The sequence below is a fragment of the Anomalospiza imberbis genome, chromosome 2 (genome assembly GCF_031753505.1).
Source record: "Anomalospiza imberbis isolate Cuckoo-Finch-1a 21T00152 chromosome 2, ASM3175350v1, whole genome shotgun sequence".
Classification (NCBI taxonomy): Eukaryota; Metazoa; Chordata; class Aves; order Passeriformes; family Viduidae; genus Anomalospiza; species Anomalospiza imberbis.
This window is the reverse complement of record NC_089682.1, coordinates 76261308-76284822: the sequence shown is the minus strand read 5'-3', so window position 1 is coordinate 76284822 and position 23515 is coordinate 76261308. Positions and strand designations below refer to the sequence as shown.

At 51.1% G+C, this 23515-nt stretch overlaps 2 protein-coding genes across 4 annotated transcripts; both read left to right on the top strand.

Annotated features, from left to right (window-relative positions):
* The first annotated feature begins 533 nt into the window (after positions 1–533).
* P3H3 (prolyl 3-hydroxylase 3) lies at positions 534–11548 on the top strand. 2 transcript variants are annotated; one of them, XM_068181816.1, is made up of 15 exons: positions 535–1021; positions 1631–1783; positions 2447–2633; positions 2761–2892; positions 3747–3880; positions 4183–4272; positions 4596–4648; positions 4830–4888; positions 6049–6173; positions 6298–6393; positions 7373–7523; positions 7692–7809; positions 10166–10241; positions 10664–10804; positions 11063–11548. In XM_068181816.1, exons 1-15 carry the CDS (start codon positions 611–613, stop codon positions 11273–11275), a joined length of 2139 nt encoding a protein of 712 aa, XP_068037917.1. In that variant the 5' UTR covers positions 535–610; the 3' UTR covers positions 11276–11548. The 2 variants fall into 2 exon arrangements, with proteins under 2 accessions (XP_068037918.1, XP_068037917.1); XM_068181817.1 differs by lacking the exons at positions 10664–10804; positions 11063–11548 and adding an exon at positions 8325–8413 and having other exon boundaries at positions 534–1021.
* A 1405-nt stretch (positions 11549–12953) lies between these two features.
* On the top strand, positions 12954–23070 carry GNB3 (G protein subunit beta 3). Of its 2 annotated transcripts, none has more exons than XM_068181822.1 (10): positions 12954–13487; positions 18034–18135; positions 18651–18689; positions 18838–18944; positions 19056–19119; positions 19234–19396; positions 19498–19564; positions 20481–20682; positions 21763–21979; positions 22796–23070. In XM_068181822.1, the coding sequence occupies exons 2-10, from the start codon at positions 18079–18081 to the stop codon at positions 22900–22902; spliced, it is 1023 nt and encodes a 340-aa protein (XP_068037923.1). In that variant the 5' UTR covers positions 12954–13487; positions 18034–18078; the 3' UTR covers positions 22903–23070. The 2 variants fall into 2 exon arrangements, with proteins under 2 accessions (XP_068037923.1, XP_068037924.1); XM_068181823.1 differs by lacking the exon at positions 12954–13487 and adding an exon at positions 15117–16024.
* Positions 23071–23515: the final 445 nt, after the last annotated feature.

The following is a 23515-nucleotide window of genomic DNA, read 5'->3' as shown; positions in this document are numbered from 1 at the left end:
AAACTTCAGATGGCCCGAACTTCTCAGCCAAACAGGAAAGTTGACAGAGGCTTCTGGCGGAAGTCCCATTCAGCTGCCCACACCAACAAAGCTGGGAGTGTTGAGGTCTGGAGCAGGCTCCTGCTCCAGACACAACTCTTGGCAGGAAGGTGCAAGAGTAGTGTGTGGGAGATGGACCTTCTGGTTGGTGCTGGCTGCAGTTTCAGCCAAGGGCAAAGGTTTGGCAGTGTCAGAGAGGCAGTGTCAGAGGGAGATAGGTAGCGCTTCACCCCCAAAGCAGTTCTCCGTGTGATGGGAGTATGAAGTGTCCAAGCGTGACTCCAAGGAGAGGCGCCCTTGGAGGCGTTTGAGTGACCCACCCCAAATGGGGGGTTCGCGCTGGGGCTGCCGCCTGGACCAGGGGTCACGTCAGACACAGCGGCAGCAGCACCGGGAGCCCCCGAGGCAGCGGCGGCTCTCGGCCGGCGCAGCAGGACCTGGGCCGAGCCTTCCCGCCCACCGCGGCCCCGGACCGGCGCCGCCCCCGGGGTGGGCCGAGCCCGGGGCTCGCCAGGACGCCCGCCCGCCCCGGACCCCTTCTCCTCTTCCTGCGTCTTCTCCTCCCGGAGCCATGGCCTCGCTGCTGTGCCTCAGCCTCCTCGCCGCCGCCGCGGCCGCCACGTCGCCGGGCCGGCTGGTGCCGTTCGACCTGCTGTACGCGGACGGGGTGCGGGCATACCTGGAGCGGGACTGGGCGCGGGCGGCCGAGCTGCTGCAGCGCGCCCTGCACAGCTACGCGGGGCTGCGGGCCGCCCGCCGCGCCTGCCGCGCCGCCTGCGCCCGGGAGGAGCCGTTCCCCGGCGGGCCCGGGCGCTGGGAGGCCGCGCTGCTCGGGCCGGTGCTGCAGCGCGCTGGGTGCCTGCAGCGCTGCCTGGGGCGGCGGCTGCGCCCCGCGCCCTCCGCGCACCGCGCCAGCCGCGCCGTGCGCCGCGACTTCGAGCGCAGGGAGCCCTACAACTACCTCCAGGTGGCCTTCTTCCAGGTGGGCACCGGCCCCGGGGGCGGGCTCGCCCCGGCGGGGTGGGAGTTGCCACCTCCCGGGGTGCCGCCGTGCGCGGCAGGGGGCCGGCGTGGCACGGCTGTCCTGGAGGGTCGCCGGGCAGCCGGGGGTGTGAGAGCCTTTCCTTCAGCCTCGAGAAGAGACAACCGAGAGGGAGCCTTATTGATGCGCATAAACATCTACAAGGGGGTTGCCAAGGGAATGGAGCCAGTTTCTTCTCACGGGTGCCAGTCACTACAAGAGGCAACAGGCAGAAACTGATGCACAAGAAGTTCCACCTTTAGGTGGAATATTAGGAAGATCTTTACTATGCGGGTGACTCTGCACTGGAACAGATTGCCCAGAGCAGAGAGAACCTCCCTCACCGGAGACATTCCAAAACCATCTGCGTGCAATCTGGTGCCATGTGCTGTAGGATGACCCTACTTGTGCAGGGAGGTTGGAGCAGATGACCCACGACGGTCTCTTTCAATCTGACCCATTCTGTAATTCTGTGATTCTGTGAACCTGGGAAGCAGCTGGGGTGAGGGGTGGGTGTGAACAGCAGAGACCTGCAGGAGTATGACAGGCACTGCTGCTTTTTCTCCACAGCTGAAGAAGCTGGATCAGGCCGTGTCTGCAGCTCACACCTTCTTCGTCGCTAATCCCCAGCACCTCCAAATGCGGGAGGACATCGAGAAGTACCGGCGTATGTCAGGGGTGAAGTCAGACAGCTTCCAAGACCTGGAGGCCACGCCACACTGGGTGAGGGCTCAGTGCAGAGCCGCACATGAGCAGCTCTTACTCCACCCTAGGGACCGGTCTGGGACCCTGATCTATTCCCACATGAAGGCCATGGCTTGAGACAGGCCCCCATACACAGAATCGTGAGAGATTTAGCCTGGAAGGAACCTTTAATAATCACCTAATACCTTCCACTAGATCAGGTTGCTCAAAGCCCCATCCATCCTGTGCTTGGAACACTTTGAGGGATGGGACATCCACAGCTTCTCTGGGCAACCTGCTTCAGTGTCTCCTCCAGTCATCAAAGTATCTTATCTCCAGTCCAACAAATATTTTATCTGACATCAAAATGCTTTTTCAGTTTAATACCATTGCCCCTTCTTCTGTCACTACGGGCCTTGGTCAAAAGTCTTGCTCAGACCCCTTTGTGTCTGAAAGGCTGCAGGAAGATCTCCCTGCAGCCTTCTCTCCAAGGTGAGGACAAACCACTGCAAGTGTGACGGAGAGACTTTTTGATGACAGTTATTTGGCTTTAGTCTAGGATTTGCTGTCACTGTGTGGTTGACTGTGCATGAGCAGGTGGGCCCCTTTATGTCAGCACCATCCTATGAGCGACTCAGAAGTCTCAGAGCATCCTTTGGTGTCACCCATACTGATGAAGGGACCTGGATCTGTCCTTCACAGGAAGCGTATGAGACTGGTGTGCAGCACTATGATGCAGATGAGTACCTGCAGGCCGTGGCCAGGCTGGAGGAGTCACTCTCAGAGGCCCTGTCAGCACTGGAAGAGTGTCGTGCCCTGTGTGAAGGGCCTCGGGAGGATGAGGACGAGGAGGAGGAAATGCAGCCTGGCCTGTATGAAGCCATTGCAGGTAGTGTTAGAGCCACAGAGAGTTGGGTAGGAAGGCTGTGCTCCCCACACTGGGCACATCCCATCACCCAGCACTCCTCTCTGGAAGAAGTGTGGGCTACTGCCCTTCTTGCTCCTCTCTCTTGCAGCCCATTATATTCAGGTTTTGAAGTGCAGGCAGCAGTGCGTCCTGGAAATTGCCACAAAGCCGGGGAGAATTTCTGCCACAGAAGATTTCATACCCTCTCACCTTGATTTGCTGCAGTTTGCCTACAGCCAGGGTGAGCAGAGCCACAAACCAGCAGGTTGTGCTGTGGCACCCCCACGCTTGTCCTTTGCCTCTGATCCTGGAGGGCAGCTTGTGGGGAAAAATGGCACACTGACCTGAGCTCTACTTCTGTTCACCCTTTAACTCTTTCCATAACCTCTATTCAAGTCTGTGGCCACCTTGGGAGATGTCCCTTGTGGTCTCCTTCAGTCTCATTGCCCAGGTACTGTGGTGTGAGGCTCTTCCCATGTCTTTCCTCCAGCACACTTTTTCAGGACCTTGTTCCAACTATTTGCTGAGTATTTTATACCCTCCTTTTCAGTACATGGTTCCAGACAAGGCTCCCCCTTCCTGCCTAGAGGCTACACATCTCACCTCAGCAGTGGTGCTCCTGAGGCAGCCCTACCTGCCTACCTGCTGAACTGATGGCCTGGCATGACACTGGTCATCCTGTCACTCTGTCACTTTCACACATCCCTCAGCCCTTCTTTTGCATAACCCTGCTCCTCCCCACACTGACCCAACAGTTTCTTACTTCCTCTGTCTGACAGCTGGTAAAACTTGTAGCTCAAAGAAGCTGCTAGACCCCCATCTTGTCTGTTGCATGAGTGAAGTGGGACCATCTCTCTTTCAAAATATACTTACTTTTAATCTGTTTCTTCTAAACCAGCTTCCAATAAGTATTAAAGGCATGTCTGTTCTGTACCAGGTTCATTCCCATCATTGGGTGGAGGCCCTGCTAGGCAGGGGTTGATGTAAGGTATAAGGCCAGCTGCCAGGGGACACTGGGTGCTGCTGGCCTGTACACATTTGCTGCTCAAGTCTTTCAGAGACATGTGTGTTTGTTCTCTTCTGTCCCTGCACAAGTTGGGAACCAGACACTGGCTGCTGAATGTGCTGCTTCCTACTTGCTCTTCTATCCCACGGATGAGCCCATGTTGGAGAAAATTAAACAGTATCACACAGAACTGGGAGAGGACGCAGCTGTCACAGCCAGACAGGTAGTTACAACTCCAGGTCTGTCCTTTTTGGTCCTCCCCTGTCCCACAGGACAGGATCACAGTCCAAGAGACAAAAAGTGAAAGGTGTTTCACTGCAGACATGTGCCAAGGTCAGGACTGAAGAAACTGGAGTTTACTTCTAGTCTGTCACAGTCAGTGTCCCTTCAGGACAAAAACAGGCTTTAATTGTCCCTTCAAGACAAAAACGGGCACAGCAGTGTGATGTGGCAGGCTTCTGCCCTGGACAGGGATGGGGTTGTCTTTTGTGAGGTGGTTGTTTGACAGTCTCTTTGCTTCCTTAGAGTATTCAGCATTATGTGCAGAGATCTTTGATGGAGAAGAAGTTGATTTATTATGCAGTGGAGCATCTGGGAGAAACTTTTAATGACCCTGTAAGTAACAGTATAATCTTAATCTTCCTGCCATGGTTTCACCAATTGTTCACAATCACAGTTGTCAGAATTCACTTTAATTGGCCATGATCCAGAAAGGATCAGATGCTGATGAGGAGGACCCCCAAGTCCTTATGAGGTGGATCTTTAAGGCCTTTCTGCTGCTCCAGGACTGAAGTTAATTTGAAATTGCTGCTGTAACCATATGCATTGGCTCAATTTGTCTGTCCTGAGAAGTGGGCCACAGTGGTTGGTCTGATATTCACTGGAGAAGCAGTGCAAGGTTTGCTGTGTACTGGACCACCTGTGTTTTTGTCCTACAGGATCTTTGGACTCCAGATGAGCTGATTCCTGAAAACCTAAGGGAGAAACACAGGTAAGATTGGGTATGTCAGCTAGGACTGCAGTATAGGTAGGGGTGGTACAAGGAACAGTAATATGTAGAGAAATGGGCACAAAAGGAACGGGAAGGATGTGACATGCTGCTACAGAGTGGGGGGTGGGCATAGCTCTGTGTACTGACAGCCCTGGTCTCTGTTTTTCCCCTTGCTCCTGAGAGAGGATCAGGAGAAGCAAAAGCAGGAAACTCTGGATGTGGAAGAAAGGGAGAAGAGGGGTGAGTAAAAGAGCTTGAAGGAGGTCTTGGATGCAGTCAGCCTGACTTACTCAGGCTAAGTGCTGTCTTCCCCCCTCAGACACTGGAATGCTAGCATAGATGCAGACTGACTTGAATGGCTCAGCAAGTCTTCTCACTGTTCTTTTCTTCCTCTTTGATGCATGTGTAATCTTGCAAAATCTTACTGCGTACGTCTCTGGCATGCGAACTCAGAGGGCATTGTGGCTGGAGAAGCTGAGAGCAGCCTGAATGTGTGACAAGCCCGTGGACATGCAGATCCCTGTTCAGTGTGCCAGCAGTGTCTACCCCAAACCTGGTTCAGCTCCACCAGCCCAACTTCAATCAACACTTTTCTGAAAGGGAGATGAAGGGAGGGGCTGGGAAATGGAAACTGGAAGCAGACCATGTAGCTTGGGCGAGTCTTTCCCTGAAAAGTAGAAGTCCAAGGGGTTTGTGGCCAAATGATACGGGTTGCAGTGCAGAGTCTCTTGTTCTTGCTGGTCCCCTATTCTTATGTGTGGATGCAGAGCCTCTTGAAGGCTCAGTCATGGAGTCTTTGCTTAAAATGACCCCAAGTGGTTCTCTGCTGTGGCACATGTGAGAGCAGAGCCTTCTAAGGGCCTGAGTGCCTTGGCATTCCTCATCATCCAGAGGTCAGAGGGGCTGGGAAAAAAGGCTGAAGATCAAAAAGGTAAATCATCAGCTAATATCCAGTGCTTCCCTTTGGGCTGAAAAAAGCAAAAAGATTCACCAGACATAATTCTTGAATAAGATGTTGATGAAAGTTGAGTGAAAGGAGGGTTGATGGAGGTGTTTACCTGCTTCTTTTCTCCAGAGCCTCACTCCAGTAGGCTGGACCTGTTCCGCTGCTGCAATCCACAGTGCACTCAACTTCCCCCAGCTCCCTGCTGCTCTCCCAGCAAGTCCCAAGTCTCTGCTGGCTCCTGAAGCACGTGCTGTAGGCCAGCTTCCCCATCTGGTGCTCTGGTTCCCCTGAAGCATGTGAGGGGTCTGCGAGGAGCGGGCACTTCTGGGGAACTGTCCTGTCTTCTCAGAGAATGTATAGTGTGTCTCCACTTCCTTATCCAGGCTGGGGGTTGGTGCCTGAGGGATTCTTGTCCAAAGCCTGCTCATGCCTATCTGTGCTTGCTTCTCAACAGGTCCTTTGCCTTTTGAGGGTATTGCTGTCACAATGGATTCCCAGCAGATGAATGGAACCCAGAGGGTTGTGTTCGACAGAGTGCTGACGGAGTCTGAGTGCAAGGACCTTCTCAGACTGACAAAGGTGAGGCCAGGATCCTGTAAGAACTCCTATGTGTGTACTTTCCTCCTCAGCAGGCAGGGCAGTAGGGTTTCCATGGAGCAGAGGTGGCAGCCTAATGCATGTCATCTGTATCCTTCTATTCCAGGCAGCAGGGGAAGCAGGAGATGGATACCGGGCAAGACGGTCGCCTCACACCCCACATGAGAGATTTGAAGGGTTAACTGTTTTGAAGGCCATGCAGGTAAAATGCATCTGTGAGTCTGCTGCCTTCTTAATTGTCCAGAAAGAGTTTTGCCACCTGAGTGTTTTATTCTGTGAATTGCACTCTGGGTGGTGTCAGGGGTGAGCTGTCTCCCTCACAGCACTTGTGGTCTCCTCTGACCTTCTTCCTCCTCATCACATTCAGGGATGTTGTACGTGGAGGCTTGACAAGTGCTTTCTCTTCTGTGAGGCACGGTTTGGGGACTGCTTGTCCCTGTGAGGTAGCCCTACAGACATGCTTAGTTTAGAGTTGGAGAATAAATTAAGGTAGAAGAAACCTCTTGAGATCTCTGATCTGACCTCCAGATTGCAGCATGTCTAATGCTAAAGCTAGATGAAATCCCTCGATTATTTGCGTAGGCAAGTTCTGAACATTTCCAAGGGTGGAGATTCTCTAGCCTCTCTAGGCACCTTTTCTGGTACTGTACCAGTCTTGTGAGGGTGAAATTTCTCTTCATATCTAGCCAAAATTTCCCTTGCTGCAGCTTTTGTCTGCTGCCTCTTTTCAGTGTGTCTCTCTGAGGAGACACTGTCTCCATTTCCTCTGTAATCCCCTTTTAGGTGACAGGAGGCTGTACTTAGATGTTCCTTTGGCCTTCTCTTCTCTAGACTGAAGAAAGCCAAATCTTTCAGCCTGTTTTTCTGAGTCATGTGTTCCAACATTCCTGCCATCTTAGGACTCTTCATTCAAGACTAACTTCACTCTCCTAGTATCTCATGTGTAGTGGGACACCCAAAATGATGCAGCTTTACAGATGTGGCTTCATGGGCCAAGGAGAGGGAAATAATTACTGTGCTGTACAGTTGTACTCCTGAGTTATAACTGAATGAGAAAATGTGTTCTTTTCTTTCCTGAGTGACCACAGGACTTTACAAAGGTCTCTTCTTCTGTGCTGTGTACGTGTATCATTTCTTAGTGTCTTTGTAAGTATTGTAACAGACTTGTTTTCCACTTGTAGCTGGCCCAAAATGGGGACGTGGAATGGAGAGATGCCAAATTGCTTCTGCAGGCTAGTGAGAAATCTCGGAAAATCATAGAGTCCTATTTTACTCCTGGAAAGAAACTCCATTTTTCGTTCACACACCTTGTGTGTCGCAGAGCTGTAGACGGTAAAGGTCCTTTCATCCTGTTAGTCCCTGTCTCCCAGAGAGTCTCCTCACTCCCAGCCATGTGCTCTCAGGAGACTGTCCTCCCATTATTCTCACTGTGTCTCTTTCTCTCTGCTTTATTCTTTCTTGAAACTGAAAATGCCCGTATTCCTTTTTGTATATTTTCAGGGGAACAGGAAGGTCGCATGGATCTTAGTCATCCTGTCCACGCTGACAATTGTCTCTTGGATCCTGAGGGGCAAGAGTGCTGGAAAGAACCTCCTGCCTATGTGTACAGGGACTACAGGTAAGAGCACCTGCATTAGATCATGTGAAGATATCCCTGGCCCCATCAGAGGATGAGCTTAGCTTATAGAAACCAGGTGATGGTTGGCTCAGAGCCATCCAGGACTGTAGCATCAGGCAGAAGGCTGCATCAGCAGCTTCAGAACGAGGTGTGAAACACCCTCCCTGGGCTAGGAAGACCTGCCCTTTTTCCTTCCTTGCTTCACACAGCCAGCTTTAACAGATAGCAGAATGAGGCTGGGAGACTGCACAGATTAGAACTATGATATCAAACTGCTATCCTGTGGGTCTGCCACAGTATTACAGTCAGCTACCAGCCCTTTTGACAAGCTGTTTCTTGTCGTCAAGTTCCATCTTCTACAGAATTCTGTGAATTACAGGAAAGGGATATTCAAGCTCCTTTGATTCCTTTTGTTTGAGCAGTCAGTGTACTTCAGTGACTATTCTCTCAAGATTCACTGCAAATATTTTGTCTTGGGTTTTTCCATTCCACGTGAGAGTTTATGTTTTTCCCAGCCTGTGGCAGGTTTTGTTACTCCTCTGTGAAAGAACCTGAAGTATAGTTTAATGGTGATGCCAGTTGTTGCATACTGCAGCCAGATGAGGTCAGTTCACTACAGCTGATTCCTCCTACTTGCCATCTCATCCCTGAGCATCCAGAAATTTTACTTGTTTTTTCTTTGAATGGTAGCTGTATCCAGAGCAGAAATCTCTAAGCAGCTACATGAAGATACGAGACTTAGAGGGAATTCTATTATAATTGAGTTGTTTCCCTTTGGATACCAGTGTTTACTTGGTATAACCAGATTGTAAAGTTACCAGACTTTGTCGTGTAACTAGTTAGATCTCTGTCCCTCCCATGAGAAAACTGTCCTGTCCCTTCGCTGCTCCCTGGGTTCTCTGACTTCCACTTGAATGGATAGTAAAATACCTTCCCGGGATCTATGCCACTGAGCTATATTTGGGAGTATCCCTGTCCTCTTGCAGCTCGAGTTGTGACTGCCCAACCAGCTTAAGGGCTGAGCTCCTACAGTGTCCTTTTGAATGAAGTCCCTGTGTTCCAAACTTCCTGGATCTTTCCTGTGAATCCGTGCTATGGGCATTAATGATAATATTGAGCAGGATTGGGCCCAGGGGCCCACGAGTTCCAGTGATGCTGCTTCAGGTGCACAGTGCTCCTTTGGGTGCCAGCGGTGCACTGGTCCCTGTGTGCTGTTCATGCTCATCTTCACCTTCTCTTTTCATTAGAAATTTCCCCCATGGCACCATTCTGAGTCCTTTTACCACAGTCCAAACTGCTGAGATTGAGCATGTAGTGTTTCCTTGGAAAATGCACTGTTTTTTCAAACATTATGTGGGTAGCCCAATCTGATTTTAGTACCCCCATGTTACATTTTAAGACCATTTTCCATTTGCTTCTTGTCCTCCAATTACCCTTCTCAGAAATGGAGTCTAAAGCCCTGCAGACTACTGAGGTCAGGATAACACTGTTTATGCTTCAACCATTATCCCTACCTTCCTGTCCCTTTGGATGTGTGAGAGCTGTCCTTGCTTTTCTCCACTCATGTCACCACTCTGGCTTCACAGCCTCATTAAAACCCTGTGGCAGAAGAGTTACAACTTCCTGGGTTCCAGAGCTGGTAATCCTCTCACTGCCCTTATGTCCTTAACATTGCTTCAGCAACCACGGTGTTCATTTGTATTTCTTCCTCTCTGTCCTATTAATTAAGAGCCTCTGTTGTTCCTCTGATGTTTTCTATCAGCTTAATTGAATACCAAGAAGAACCCGGGCAGTTTGTGGTCCATTCTTTCACCTACTTGATTGGGGGCTCACCTGTGCTATACAGTGGCTTCACTACTTCTCTTTTTGTATAACTTTAGTGAAGTTTCTTGGTTTAATTTTCTTTTCTACATGCACCAGGCCCGTTTTTGATCATTCCAATTCTAATGTTACCCTGAAATTCCTTGGCTGTTAAGACATGGCTTTCTTTGCTGATCAGTCTCCTCTTTCAGGAGTTGGATTATTCCCAACCTTGAAACATAAGCAGCAGGTTAGAAACAAGGTCTATCAAGCCCAGGGCATTGTCACAACAGTGCCATAGATGCATGCTGCAGGGGATTAAGGATAAACCAAAATAAAACGGGACAAGTGTGTAGAGCTAATTCCCTGGCATACTCTCCAGCCTCCTGTGGCTTGCAGCTCAGGGACTCCCCTGAGCTAGGCACTGCTGTATTTAACACCCTCAGATGGATTCTCCTGCTAACTGGTCTACTTGCTTTTGAACCTGTGACAAGGAGTGTGGGGAAGCACCTGGGAGGAATAAGCTTCACCGTACATATGTACTCTTTGTCCACAGTGGCATTCTCTACCTCAATGATGACTTCCAAGGTGGAGGCCTTTTCTTCACTGAAATGGACACTGTGACTGTCACAGTAAGTCTGGGACTGGCCAAAAGAGGGAGAGAGGACTGAGGGCGAGACTTAGTCTGGGCAGGAGGAAACTGGTTGGTTATTGGATCCCACCACTCCAAAAACAATCCAGTGCTGGTGCAGTGGCAGATTCAAATAGGGGCAGCTAAAGGGAAATTGAGGCAAATCTCATACAGAGGAGAGTTTGACTCTTTCCTAGCTGAGATTTTCTAGGCTCTTCCAGTCTATGGGTGTCTGTGACCTTTGTTGTCCCACTGATTCTCTCTGTCCCTCTCCAAGGCCTGCCTTGCTCATAGACTGGCTGTAGATGCCTAGCAGCTCTCAGCTCTTCCACGTTGCCAGAGGCAGTGTCACCTCTGTAAAGGACTGTGTGCTCCAGAGCAGGGGTCTGCTGGCTTCACGGTCTCTTGTCTCTCTCCTGGCAGGCCGAGGTGCATCCCAAGTGTGGGAGGCTGGTAGCCTTCAGCTCTGGCAAGGAGAACCCCCATGGCGTGTGGGCCGTGAGCCGCGGAAGGCGCTGCGCCATTGCCCTCTGGTACACACACTCCCAGGAGCATGCTGAGCAGGTGAAGGGCCATGCTGGAGGAGCAAATACAAGTAGCTCCAGTGAGATCAAATCCCACTGAGGAACAGCTTTTGGGCTTTCCCTTGGGGCAGGGCATAGTGCAGCAGCTGGGGGTTGCCCTTGGACAGGGTGTCTGGTGGAGGGGCCAGCCTGGGATGGGTCCTGCAAAGGGGATTGGGCTCTGGAGCGGTCGGGTGGATGTGCTTTGTCGAGACCCCAGCAGGGAGGTTTCACATCATTTCTGTCTCCATGGCTGCAGGAACGTGTGAAGGCAGAGGAGCTGATGGAGCAGAGGGCTGTGGAGCAGGACCAGCCTGATGGAGATAAACATCAGAGAACTGATCGCAGCAGCAGATCCCCCTCAGAGCCTCGTGCTCCCAGGCGTGCAAGCAAGCCTGCAGATCAGAGACAGAAGCCTGGCTTGGACAGGAAGCAGCACCCCAAGGTGCTACGGGCCAGAGATGAGTTCTGAGTGCATGAGGCCCTGTGGACTGTCACACAGCATGTCCTGGCAGGTCATGGGAGGACTGGGACCACGGAGGCCTGAGGCAGTGTATTAGTGTGGTAGAGCCATAGTGATGGGGAGGGGTGCAGCTTTCTTCTCTGTGGTGTCCCAGCAGCTGAAAAATGGGAGAAGGACACAGTGTGGAAGTCAGTGACACCAGAAACTTTCTTCACTGCCTCACCGTGTTTGTCTCACTCAGAAGTAAGAAGACAAGGTCTTCTCACCCCACTCCTCTCAGTGCCAGCTGAGGGCTGTCTCACATTCAGGAGCTCAAAACTAAAGCCTTTGATTTTCCTAAGCACCTGCAAACTCCAGAACCTTGCAAAGTGACCTGAGACAGGAAAGGTGAGGGACTGTGAATAGATGGAATAAAAGCCAAATGCTGGACACAGATATTGATGGGAGCTTGAGTTTGTATACCAGGGAGATGTGCACACTTGTTTCTGATTGAAATTTAATTAAGAAATGATGCATGAGCCCTCAGTGAAAGATAACAGAGTATTTACCCAGATGTCAGCTACTTCCAGTAAGGGAGAGCAAGAGAGAAAGTCAGCTGTGACGTGGCTGACATGGAAGGGGTGAGGAGTGCCTTTAAGAAAGAGCACTGTGCACTCACATTTCCCTGTAGCAAGACTTCTCTCTTTTTTTTTTTTGTTTTCACTTTTTCCCCTCTCTATGCACTAAATTGTCCCTGAAAGCAGAAGAGAGATTTTGTTTATCATTTTCCACCCTGATAGAAAGACAATCTGCTGTCACTGCCCAGGGGATTAGTGTCCTGAGATGGGATTATATTGTAGCCAAATAGGAATTGAATGGGGTGGATATGGAGTATCTAAAAGAGCAGTGACCCTTTTCCTGGGAAGCATTAGAGCAAGAGATCAATCTGTGGTCATGACATACTCAAGCCTTGATGAGTTGTGCATGGACACCCCAAGTGCAGTTCAAGTGGAAGAAATCTTTAGAGCCGGGGCCAGTGGTGTAAGAGGTGGGTGAGTGATCCCCTTTGTCACTGTTGGCACAGGGCCCCTGCTCCACAGAAAGGGAAGTCCTTCCTCAATCTGAATCCTGATGCTTCTTAACATGCAGGCTCGGGAAACTTGTGTTGGCAACGCTTTTTGCTTCCCATCCCCTCCCCAGGGTCACAGGAAAATGTTTGATTGTGTGCATTTCAAATTCCCTTTCCCTGGCAAAGGAGCCTGTCTCATCCCAGCACCCACATGTCCATCCCGATGATTCGTGGGGGGTCTGGGTGGTTCCTGGTTGATGAAGACACCTTGTGGGGTAAGGGGGCAGTGTCCATATCTCAGGCTTGCTTTGCCCAAAGGTAGCCTGGGTGATTAGACTGATGGCCTCCTGACGTCAGATGAGATCCGTTAAAAGGTATTTATCTCAGGCTTGGGCCAAAGCTGCGGGAGAGATTAAAAGAGATTGAGGCCAAGATAATCCTCTCGCAGCATCCCACTAAAGTGGCTGCCAAAAGGCATGCCACCAAATCTTTTGCCACCCCTGGCCCCTGTGCCCAGTCCTGTTTTCCCCATCCAGAGCCCTGTTTGCAGCCGAGAGGGTGTGATGGCCCTGCCATTGGTTTTCCCTTTGCAGGCTCTCTCTGGTGGCATCATCCCTCTTTCTACCCTGCCCAGGACACAAGTGGCATGCTGTCTCTGGGAAAACAGGAATTCCTGTGACTGTGAGGTACAGCAAGCCCTGCCCTGGTGGCTGATAATCCTAGGCTGTTCTGGCTAATCTTCACTTTATTAGTTTGTTGCTGATATAAACAGAGAGAGTCAAATCCACCTGGGATTGTTTCTTTCCCTTCAGGAGCAGTGTGCTACTCTCTCTTTTCACCCCTCCCCATCCACCTGCTTTGCATTACATCCCAATCCGATTTCCCCAAGTCTCTGGTGTCTGATTTAATTTGCCTGACGCTGCTCCTGGAATCAGCCCTCCCCCAACCCCTCCCGTCCACAGCCTTCCAGCTCCCCATGGGGAGATCAGTCCTGGGAGAGGCTGAGGAGCAGAGAGGGAGCAAGGGACTCGCTGGGTGGACGAACGGGACTGACTGGAGACTGCAGAGGTACAAGGGACTTTTGGGCAGTGAGGAGCCATTCTCAGCAAGGGAGGCAGGCTGTGAGGGTCCCATCCAGAAGGGACTGCAACCCACCTTGCTCTACAGATCCCGGTAAGTTTGCCTCCTTGCGATGCCTGAGGTCACCTTGGTGAACCTGGCATTTGGGACCCTGAGTTTCTTGGAATGATTCTGTGGGCAGCCTTTGAACAAGGGCTCATCCCATCAGAGCATGAGGGAGGGTAAGATCATGGAAAGGAGTTGGGGTTAGCACTGAAGTGTCTTTACAGTGATGAGGGAGCTTTGCACTGGGATGGGGTTGCTTGTTCTCCACTTGGCAGGTAAATCTCACCAGTTTCCAGACTGGAGCGGGAGGGTAACATCTCCCCTGATTGACCTGGCACTCACTGCATGTACAGAGCCCTGCACATCCTGTGCACACCTCTTTGCAGCTGGCTGCTGTTCTGGGTGGAGAAGGAGCCCTCAGAAAGCAAGGAGCAGAGCAGGGTAATTTTACCCTGACCTTTGACCTCCATCACAGGAGAGAGGGATCATCTCTATCCGGCTCTGCAAGGAGCCCAGGGTCACCAGGGCGAGCCTGCGAAGCTAGTCAGGGATTACACAGAGACCCAGGGATGCTGCCTGTTCCCACTGAGTCCTTCTTCTTGCACCTTTCCCTTTTCCATTCACAGCCCTCTCCTGACATTTCACAGAGCAACCACTCCTGCAGCATGGGGGAAGCTACCCAGGAGCAGATAATAAGAGGGTTCACCTTGCCTCTTTTTCCCACCCATTACTTGCACCCTTATCCCCACCAGGGAGTGATGCAGATGACTTGGAGGGACAGCCCCCAGGGAGCAAGGTGGGCCACCTCCATGGCATTGTGCAAGGGATATGGCCACTGCTCTGTAAAGTCAGTGTGTGGCAGTAAAAGGCAGAAGATGGATGATTCCAGATCCCCCTCCATCTTGCACCACAGCAGAGGCATTTGATCTGCTATGAGCAGACACCAAAGGGCTCAGGATGGGTTTGACTGCCCAAAAGGCAGGAGTGCTGCAGCAAGAAGTTTGTTAGAAAAGGCAGAAGAGGAGAGAACTGTCATGCTGGAGAGCAGGAGGAGTGAAATGTGACTTCCAAAGCCAAGAGCTGTGAACTGGATAAGCACAGCTAAGGCAGGGCTCAGAACAGGACTGGCATGAACTGACCAAGCCCAGGCTCTATTTGGCTGTGCCCCACTCTCTCCTGGTGGTGCTTGCAGGAGGCAAAACTCTGGAACAGGTGCCAAGGTCGTCCTGTCAGTAGCTGTCCTGAGAATGGTGAATTGTTTCTTTTGAAGGTACCTAAGGACTTGGTTTCCTCTTCTGCTTAGGATTCACCTGAAAGAGCCCTTACTTCCAGAAAGGACCAAGTGTGCACCATTTAGAAGCCTTTCCCATTAAAACTAGCCTGGGCAACCACCATGAGCAACTGTGAGCTGATTCTTAGATCCACTAGAAATGTGTAGACCTAAGGTCCTGCTGGTCAGGGCAGGAACATGCCTTGGCCAAACTCCATTTCCCTTTCCTCTGTTCTTCCCCCATTTTGTTCCTCCCATTTCCTGCCCTAAATTTACATGACCATAACAAGCTGCACTTTTGCACACCTGCCCTGGTCCTCCTGGGAGGCAGCTGTACTACACTGGGGATAACTCATTCTCCACAAATTGCACTGGGACGTGACGGATGGAGGCAACAAGCAAAAGATGGAGCTATTATTATCACTCATCTGTGGCTCCTTGTCCTTCTGAGGCTGAGAACAATTCCCAACTTCATTTAAAGTGCTCCCTCAGAGGGATTTAAAGGTTCGGACACAGTCCTGAGCTGCACCTTCTCTATATTTAGCCCTTTTTATCCGTCCTCGGCATCCTGCCCCTGCTGTTTGATCTGCCTGTGGCTGTGAAAGCCCCTCATCTGGTCGTTCAGCTTTACAGAGCAGTGAACTGGCATTCCCTTGCTAGTGCCAGAGTTGAGAAACAACCAGAGAAGGGAAGAGAGTAGTGAAAAAGCAGGAGCAGTGAAAGGAAGACTGGGATCCAACGGGTAATGAGGAGGACGTGTACAGCCAGTTTCACTGGGAGCAGAAATTGGAAGGGAGGGAGAACAAGGTTCCCATCTCTGTGCAGGTCTGGGTGGGCAAAACCAGAAGTCTACAAAGAAAAATTAGGGCAGGTGGATGGACAGTGATCTCAGAGAGCCAAAGGTATATGAAATAGCAGCCTGAAGAACTTGGGAACCAAACAAAGGAAGCTGGAAGGAGAGAGAGGCAGGAGGTTACCTAGCAGGAAAAGGCAATCCAATGCTTAGGATTGATGGATCAGTCCTGAGGAACACTGAAAAAGGGCAAAGTGTGGGCCACAATGGTAGGGACAGCTGCACAGGGTGGCTGGAAGTTCAGGTGTGCCACTTGGTGTGCTGTAGGCTGTGACCAGAGCTGCACGGAGCCTTGCAGCCTCACTGTACACTGAAACTGAGGGGCAAACACCACAGGATAAGGAGGATGTGCAGCCTCTGACTAAAAGCTGCAAGGCCTTCCCCAGCATCTCCCTGCTCTGTCTGAGCTGAGAGGTGGAGTGGAATGCCAGCCCTTTCCCAAAGGAGGGGAAGTGGATGAAGGTGGGCTTTCATGGCCAGGGTCACTCAATGAGGTGCAGCTGTATATCCTTGCTGGAAGGAGCCCCTTCATCACTGCTCTGTTGGAATAAGAGAAGGAAAACCAGTGGAATGGGCCCAGCTGAGGTGCTGCTCTGTTCCTGTCCTTCAGTGTAGCTGCAGGAGGCTGAGACTGGCAGCTCCAGGCCATGGCTGGGGCACCTTCCTCTGGGCCCTGCCAGTGCTGCCCTCTCACCATTTGCTGGGGCTGGCAGCCCCATCCAGTGCATGGGCAGCGAGCAGGGAAGAGTCAGCAGTGCTGTGGCTCTATCCAGCCCTGCAGGCAGCAGGCACAAGTTTCTCTCTGCAAAGTATATCCTGAAATAGCTTCCTGCTGGGATAGCCTCCCAGGAGCTAGAGGAGACCTGTATCTCGTTCTCTTTCCTGCACTCAAAGCCATGCCTCAGGAATCATTGAACAAGCAAAAACTCACTGTGCCTCGGGGATCAAAGGAAAGCCATTGAGACATTCAAGGGAAGGAATTCTTAAAGGAAACTCTAAGTGCTCTATGAAGCAGCAAGCAAAGGTGGGACTTGGGAGCTGTCTGGATGTGCTTGCCCACAGCAAGAGAGCAAGTCTGGCACGGAAGGACCCAAAGCCCCACTGACCGGAGGAAGTGAGGCCTTCAGGCAACAGGGATGGAAGTGATGTGACCTGTAGGGACTGGGAGAAATTCTGCAGATGCTGCTGGAACATTTCTTGGGTAACACCTGGAGCACCTCTGGACACTCACATCTATCCAGGTGAAATGTTGGAGCAATTAAAGATCACGTTTGTTTCTAAAAGTGGGAGATGCTAGAATCGCTGGTGAAGATTTAAGTGCACATAACAAGAAAGAGAAGGAAAGAGAGATGTTGTATAAGAATACAGTGCACCTGCATCTTGAATATGGATTACAGTTCTGGTTCCCTGCCCTCCCTGCAAAAATGTATCATCTCTGCTCTGTAAACAACTGAAAAAAAGCTCATAGAACAACAGAGATAATAGGATGTAACAGCTTACACGGGAGGAATGACTAAGTTTGCTCTGCAGTCTGGAAAAGAGACGGATATGACAAAGATGTATAAAATACCGAGCGATGCAGAGGTGAATAGAGACCAGTTATTTGCTGATTCTTCCAGCAACTCAAAATATAGCTACTGTCAAGTGGAGCTAGTGCCACCAGGAAGTGATAGAAGCAGGAACTTCTTTGCAGAGCCTGCCACCCAGCTGTGGAAGTCATCACCATGGGGTACTGAGGAGGCTGAACTTGGCATGGGCACAAAAATGGTGTGGACAAATGCACAGCAGAAAAGTCCATCAAGGACTTGCATACAGTAATGCTGCTCTAGCTTTGGACATCAGTGAAAAGCTAGGGCTGGGCAAGTAGGAAATGTACCCCTATCGGCTTATGTTATTCTTAGATCCTTCCCTAGGCATCCACCTTTCTTTTTATTTTATTTTGGTTTGGTTTTTGATGTGAAACTGTGAACCCTGAGAGAGTACCTCAACAGCTCTGTAGATTTTCTTGGTGGTCAGAGAGTTGGTTGGTCCTACCTGGTGAGGCTTTGCTTAGGACAAACAGTAGGAAATAGCAATGGGCTCCCCCCATCAAGTTTCTTCCTCCTGGAGCTGAGATGGACAGCTTGGCCATGAGCAGGGAGAAGCTGATGAAGAGGACCCAGGGCCTGGAATGGAGAGGTTAAAAACGAGTGGACAAGTGTGGCCAGAACCTCAGCAAGAGGCTCTGGAGTTCTTTAGCTTCCGTATGTGTATGTGTAAGCAGGATCCAAGACAAAGCAGACCTTTGACCAGGCCCAACGCAATCTTCCTAAATGCTAAGGGCTGTGGCCAGATACAACATGACATGACTGAGTATTCAGCCAAGAAATGGTCACCAATCCTTTATCAGAGATACCTACATTTCCGTAACTGAGCAGTCACACTGGTGTCCTATCTAACTCACACCTCTCTCCTTTGATCTCTCTCCCCAGAATCCAGGCTGCCCCACGCAGAGGAGCCACTCCTAGGTCAGAAAGATGGGGGAAATGGAGCAGATGAAGCAGGAGGCTGAGCAGCTGAAGAAACAGATTGCGGTAATGCTGGCAATAGTCATGAAGCTGCTGAGAGCGTGTGTACCCCACCACTGCATGCCCAAACTTTCCTCCTCAGCCGCAAGCTGGAGCTGGGCTTTCTCCATCTATGTACTTGGAGCCCTCTGCAGCTCTCCACAGCCCTTTAAATGCTATGGAGATCTTCCCACCATGGTGGGGGGAAGAGCAGTAGGGGAAGGGAGAGAAGAGGGGACAGGGGTCCCAAGAGTACAGTGAATCCCCAGGATCTCCTCTGTCTGTGAGACAGCTGGTATTCTGTCAGGTGGGAGGGTCTATGGAAAGGGTGTAGCACAGCAAACAGGATGCTGAGCAAATTTTGGCTCACCTTCCTGACAATTGACATAGACAAAGATCCCCCTATGCTGGCCACAATCCAAACACAGCAAAGCCACAGTTCCTACTTTTAGTAGCCCTCAGACTATGACCCCAAATTTCACTTGTCATTGCCTTCCCCGCATGTTTTTAATCTCTCTCATCTGCTGTTGTCTCTTCTCCAGGATGCCCGGAAAGCCTGCGCAGACACAACACTTGCTCAGGTAAGGGACAGGGCTGCCTGGGCAAGCTAGCACCACTCTGAGGGGCTTTTGCCCAGTCAGGAAGGAGTTAGGAGGCAGAGATGTGGAAAGCAGTAAAGCTTCTGGTAGTCCAAGATAAATTCTTTCTCTCCCACCACTCTTTCTTTAGATTGTGTCTGGAATGGAGGTGGTTGGACGCATCCAGATGCGGACCCGAAGGACCCTGCGGGGACACCTGGCTAAGATCTATGCCTTGCACTGGTCCACGGACTCCAAGTGAGAGCACTGCTGCTGATCTGCTGGGTGTAGGACAGCACATGGGTGAGATGGGAAGGAAAGCTCTGATGGGAAGAAAGCTACTAACATGATCTTGTTCCTTTCTCACAGACTTATGGTCAGTGCCTCACAAGATGGAAAACTGATTGTGTGGGACACATACACAACTAACAAGGTAGGAGTCAGGTGGCTGCAACCCGGGATGCTGGAGTGGGTCCCCTTGGAGCTGGTGTCCTTGACCTGTTCTCTCTGCTGCCAAGAGCCCTGACACGGTTTCTGGTCCTCCCAGGTTCATGCCATCCCTTTGCGTTCTTCTTGGGTCATGACCTGTGCCTATGCCCCCTCTGGCAATTTTGTGGCCTGTGGAGGCCTTGACAACATGTGCTCCATCTACAGCCTCAAGTCTCGTGAAGGCAACGTCAAAGTGAGCAGGGAGCTCTCAGCCCATACAGGTGTGTGCGCTGCCTGCCTGCAACTGGGTGCCCCCTGCTTCCAAACTTCACCCTTCTATCCCTGCCCCTTTTTCTCACATTTGCTTGTTCCTGCTTCCCAGGATACCTCTCCTGCTGCCGATTTCTTGATGACAACAATATTGTGACTAGCTCTGGAGATACCACATGGTGAGTGCTCCCTCCTGCATCCTAGTGACATGACTGTTGCGCTTAGCACAGCAGCAAGTGCAGTCCTTGTGCTCTTCAGCACTCCACTGTCTAAGGAAGAATTGCTCCTACATGGGGAGGCCACATGGAGCACCTTAGGAAGCCTGATCCATTCTTCCTCCCTTGGCAGAACAGATGCTTCTTTTCTCAGCTGAAGCCAGGTCAAGCAGTAGGGACTATGTCAACAGCTCTCACAAAGAGTAGTGTCATTTGTACCAGGACAGAAGGAGTTTTAATTTTATGTGGAGCACCCATACTCCACTTTTCAAGTCTTGCCCTCTGTGCAAGGGACACTGCAGAGGCGCAGTGCCTTGATCCTCTGGTTCCTGGTTCTTAGGGCTCGCTGTGCTGTGACTCTGAACAGTCCTGAGTCTTTATTCACCCCACCCCATCCCAATACCTGCTTTGGAATAACCTTTTGACCAAGGATATGTGGCATTTCTGTCAGAGATCAGGGTTACACAGGGTTTGTTTGCCTGGCTGTGGTGTGGGATCCCCTGGAGCAAGAGCTTTGCATCTTACAAGCATGGACACAGAAGACCTTTTTCAGCTGTTTTCTATTTTTTTTCTGTTTGTGTCCCTCTTACTGTCTCTCAGTATTCCCTTCAGCTGTTACACTTATGGGAATATGCCAAGCCTCACACACCCCCAGCCTTAGTCTAACTCTGTATTGGCAAAGGTATTGCCAACAACAGCTGTGAAGATATCACCTGTTGTATACAGCTGACTCCAGGGATGCTCTCACCCATTTTCTCGTGCAGTAACCATGGCTTCCCTCCTTTTGTTTGCGAGTGGGACAGCTCTTCAGCCTGGCTGTAGGTCTGCTCTGCCTGGGCTGGCTCTGAGACGTTCTCTCTTCTCTTCTCCTCTCCTGCAGCGCGCTCTGGGACATCGAGACAGGGCAGCAGAAGACTGTGTTCATTGGTCACACTGGAGACTGCATGAGCTTGGCTGTCTCCCCTGACTTCAAACTCTTCATCTCCGGGGCTTGTGATGCTACTGCCAAACTGTGGGACGTGCGGGAGGGCTCCTGCCGTCAGACGTTCTCAGGGCACGAGTCCGACATCAACGCCATCTCCGTACGTATGCTCTCTGCACAGCGCTAGGGAGGAAAATGGGAGTGGAACAGCTCCGAAACAGCCTTGGGACAAGGTTGAAAGAAGCTGTCACAGTCTTTGGGGTAACAAGGGTCTTAGACCTTGGCCCCATGATCCAGCCTGAAGCAGAGAGTGCCCAAGTTCACTGAAGTTTGGAGGAGGGTTCTCCCCAGGCACCAAAGCATCCAAGTCTTGGACAGGCAGCACACCATGGTCTGTGGAGCTGAGCACCCTGACACAGGTGCTGGTCCAGCTTTGCTCGCAGCAGCTGTTGGGAACTGTGGTTCAGGCAGGCTCCAGGAGCTCTGGCGCAAGACACAAGTGAGGCAGCAGGAATACCTAACTCAGCTGAGGTCAGCTCCAGACAGAAGAGGTAGGATCACAGGAAGATCTTCTGAAGATTAAATTTTCATGGAAGGCAGCTCAGACATTTGGCAGGAAGCCCCTCTCTCAGAGCTGCAGAGATGGCAGGACAAGACACATGGCAGACTAATCCGTGAAGCTAACCAAATGCCAGCTCCCTGCAGTCTGCTGTTCAAACCACCTTCCACTGACATCAATTAGTGTCACTTTCTCAGTTGCCCTATGGCTACATTGCCAGCCACATGGTTTTCTGCCATACCTGCTCCTGAGGAGCCTTTATTTACTCCTCAGAACAAGACCACAGAAAATGAGCATGTATGAGAAGGCTGGGATATGAGGATCAGACAGAGGAAGGCTCTGGTAGCCAGAATTATGTCAGACCTCAGCTGGGGGATAATGGGTGGACACTTGTCAAGGCCAGCCTAACAGCTAGAGTTAAAATAATCCTTTCTCAAGCACTGAGATATCTTGCAACAGCTTAGGCCATTTGTTTCCTTGGCATGGAAAGGGTTTATTAGGCCTTACAAGAAGTATTAGTCTTCCCCTTCAGCAGACTCATATTTTATGATCCAGTGTCTGGCCCCACCAGGTCTTCCTGCCTCCGAGCCTTCCTGGTAGTTAGCAGGGGGGTGGTGACTTGAGGAATTCCATCAGGATCTGAGGAAAACCTCATTAAAACACCATGTGTGCCCTTCCCAGTTCTTCCCTAATGGCGAAGCCATCTGCACCGGCTCCGATGACGCCACCTGCCGCCTCTTTGACCTGCGGGCAGACCAGGAGCTCATCATGTACTCCCATGAGACCATCATCTGCGGAATCACTTCCATCGCCCTCTCCCGCAGTGGCCGGCTCTTGTTTGCTGGATACGATGACTTCAACTGCAACATCTGGGACTCGCTGAAAGCAGAGCGTGTGGGTGAGTGGCTCCTCGAGGTCCCTCTTTCCCTCCCTGCAAGGCCTCCTGTCCCTGCCTTAGGGATAACAAGGCACTTATTCTTCCTAAACATAGGAAGACATCCTATACTGACTGAAACCCAACAAAGCTCCCTCACGCTTAGGGAGCATGCCAGAACTAGGACAACTCTCACTGGCCTAGAAGAGCTATTGTTTTTGACGTTAAGGAAGTCAAGCCTTTAAACAACATTGTTTCAAGGGGGACAAGAAGGTTCCTATTAGCTAAAACTGCTCACAAGAATCAAAAGAATAAAAGAATATCCTACTTCCTCCTAGTCTGCTAGTTCCAGGTACTCACAGTGCCACTTGGTGGCCAGGCACAAAGCCAAGTGTGCACCTGGGCTTCCATCCAACATCTTTGGGTACTCTGTGATGCTCAGACACAGAACACACAGCATTTTTCTTTCAGAAGTGGCCCCTACCCTCTGAAAAGTCATGAAACACAGCCCACCAACAGCATTGCTTTTCTCAGCCTTATCAAGGACCCCATCCTATCTTAGTCTGAGCGTCACTCCAGGGTGAAAGCAGTTGTATGAGGATTCAGCTGGCCATACCTTCCCAAGAAGCCTTTGGGTGGTGGCTGTACGCCACACAAAAAAGTTCTTCGGCACGTTTGCTCCTATTCTCCACGTACTGACTGTAAGAGGCTGTGCAGGAACAGGCAGGGCCACACACGGCGCGTAGGCACAGCCTGCGATGTGTGTCCTCAGCAGGGCCACCCCTGTCACCTCTCACAGGCCCCCCTTCACTCCCTGACCTCTCTTCTTTCCCGCCACAGGAATCCTTTCTGGCCACGACAACAGAGTGAGCTGCCTGGGGGTGACAGCGGATGGCATGGCTGTTGCCACTGGCTCCTGGGACAGTTTCCTCAAGATTTGGAACTGAGGACGGCAGCAGAGAGGGGAAGAGCAGCAGAAGCATGGCCCACAGCCTGAGCCCATGCAAAACAGTATCATCAGCTGAGCACAACAGAAATGCCTACCTACCACTTCCACTTGTCTCTAGACACAGGTCATTTGTAGGAGTCTCACAGAGTGAAAGGAGATCAGGGAGGAGAAGGGGGATCAGGGGGAGCTGGCCCTTCTCTCCACTTCCAAACACCCCCAGCAGTTTCCAGCCTTGTGCAGGCTTGAAGACCTGTTCTTTATGTCTCAGGACTTTGCAGTACAATTCAGATGCCCAGCACCTTCCTTCAAGCACCTCTACCCACACTGGTACCCATCCTCCTCCTTCAGGGGACCCCTCATGCAACACCCACCCCAGACTAAGCTCTCTCCCTGCTTTAACTCTACCTAACTTCTCTGTGCAGCTGTCCTGTATCCATGCACACAGCTCCAGAGACACACTGGATTTGAGATTTCTATGGCACCACCTCAAACATAAAGCTAGAGTAAATTTGGCTCATTTTCACTTAGCTCAAGTCCTATCTATGCACAAAGGGGGGGAAAGGCAGCCTTCAGACCTGCCAGAATAGCAGGGAATATATTTATTCTTTTGT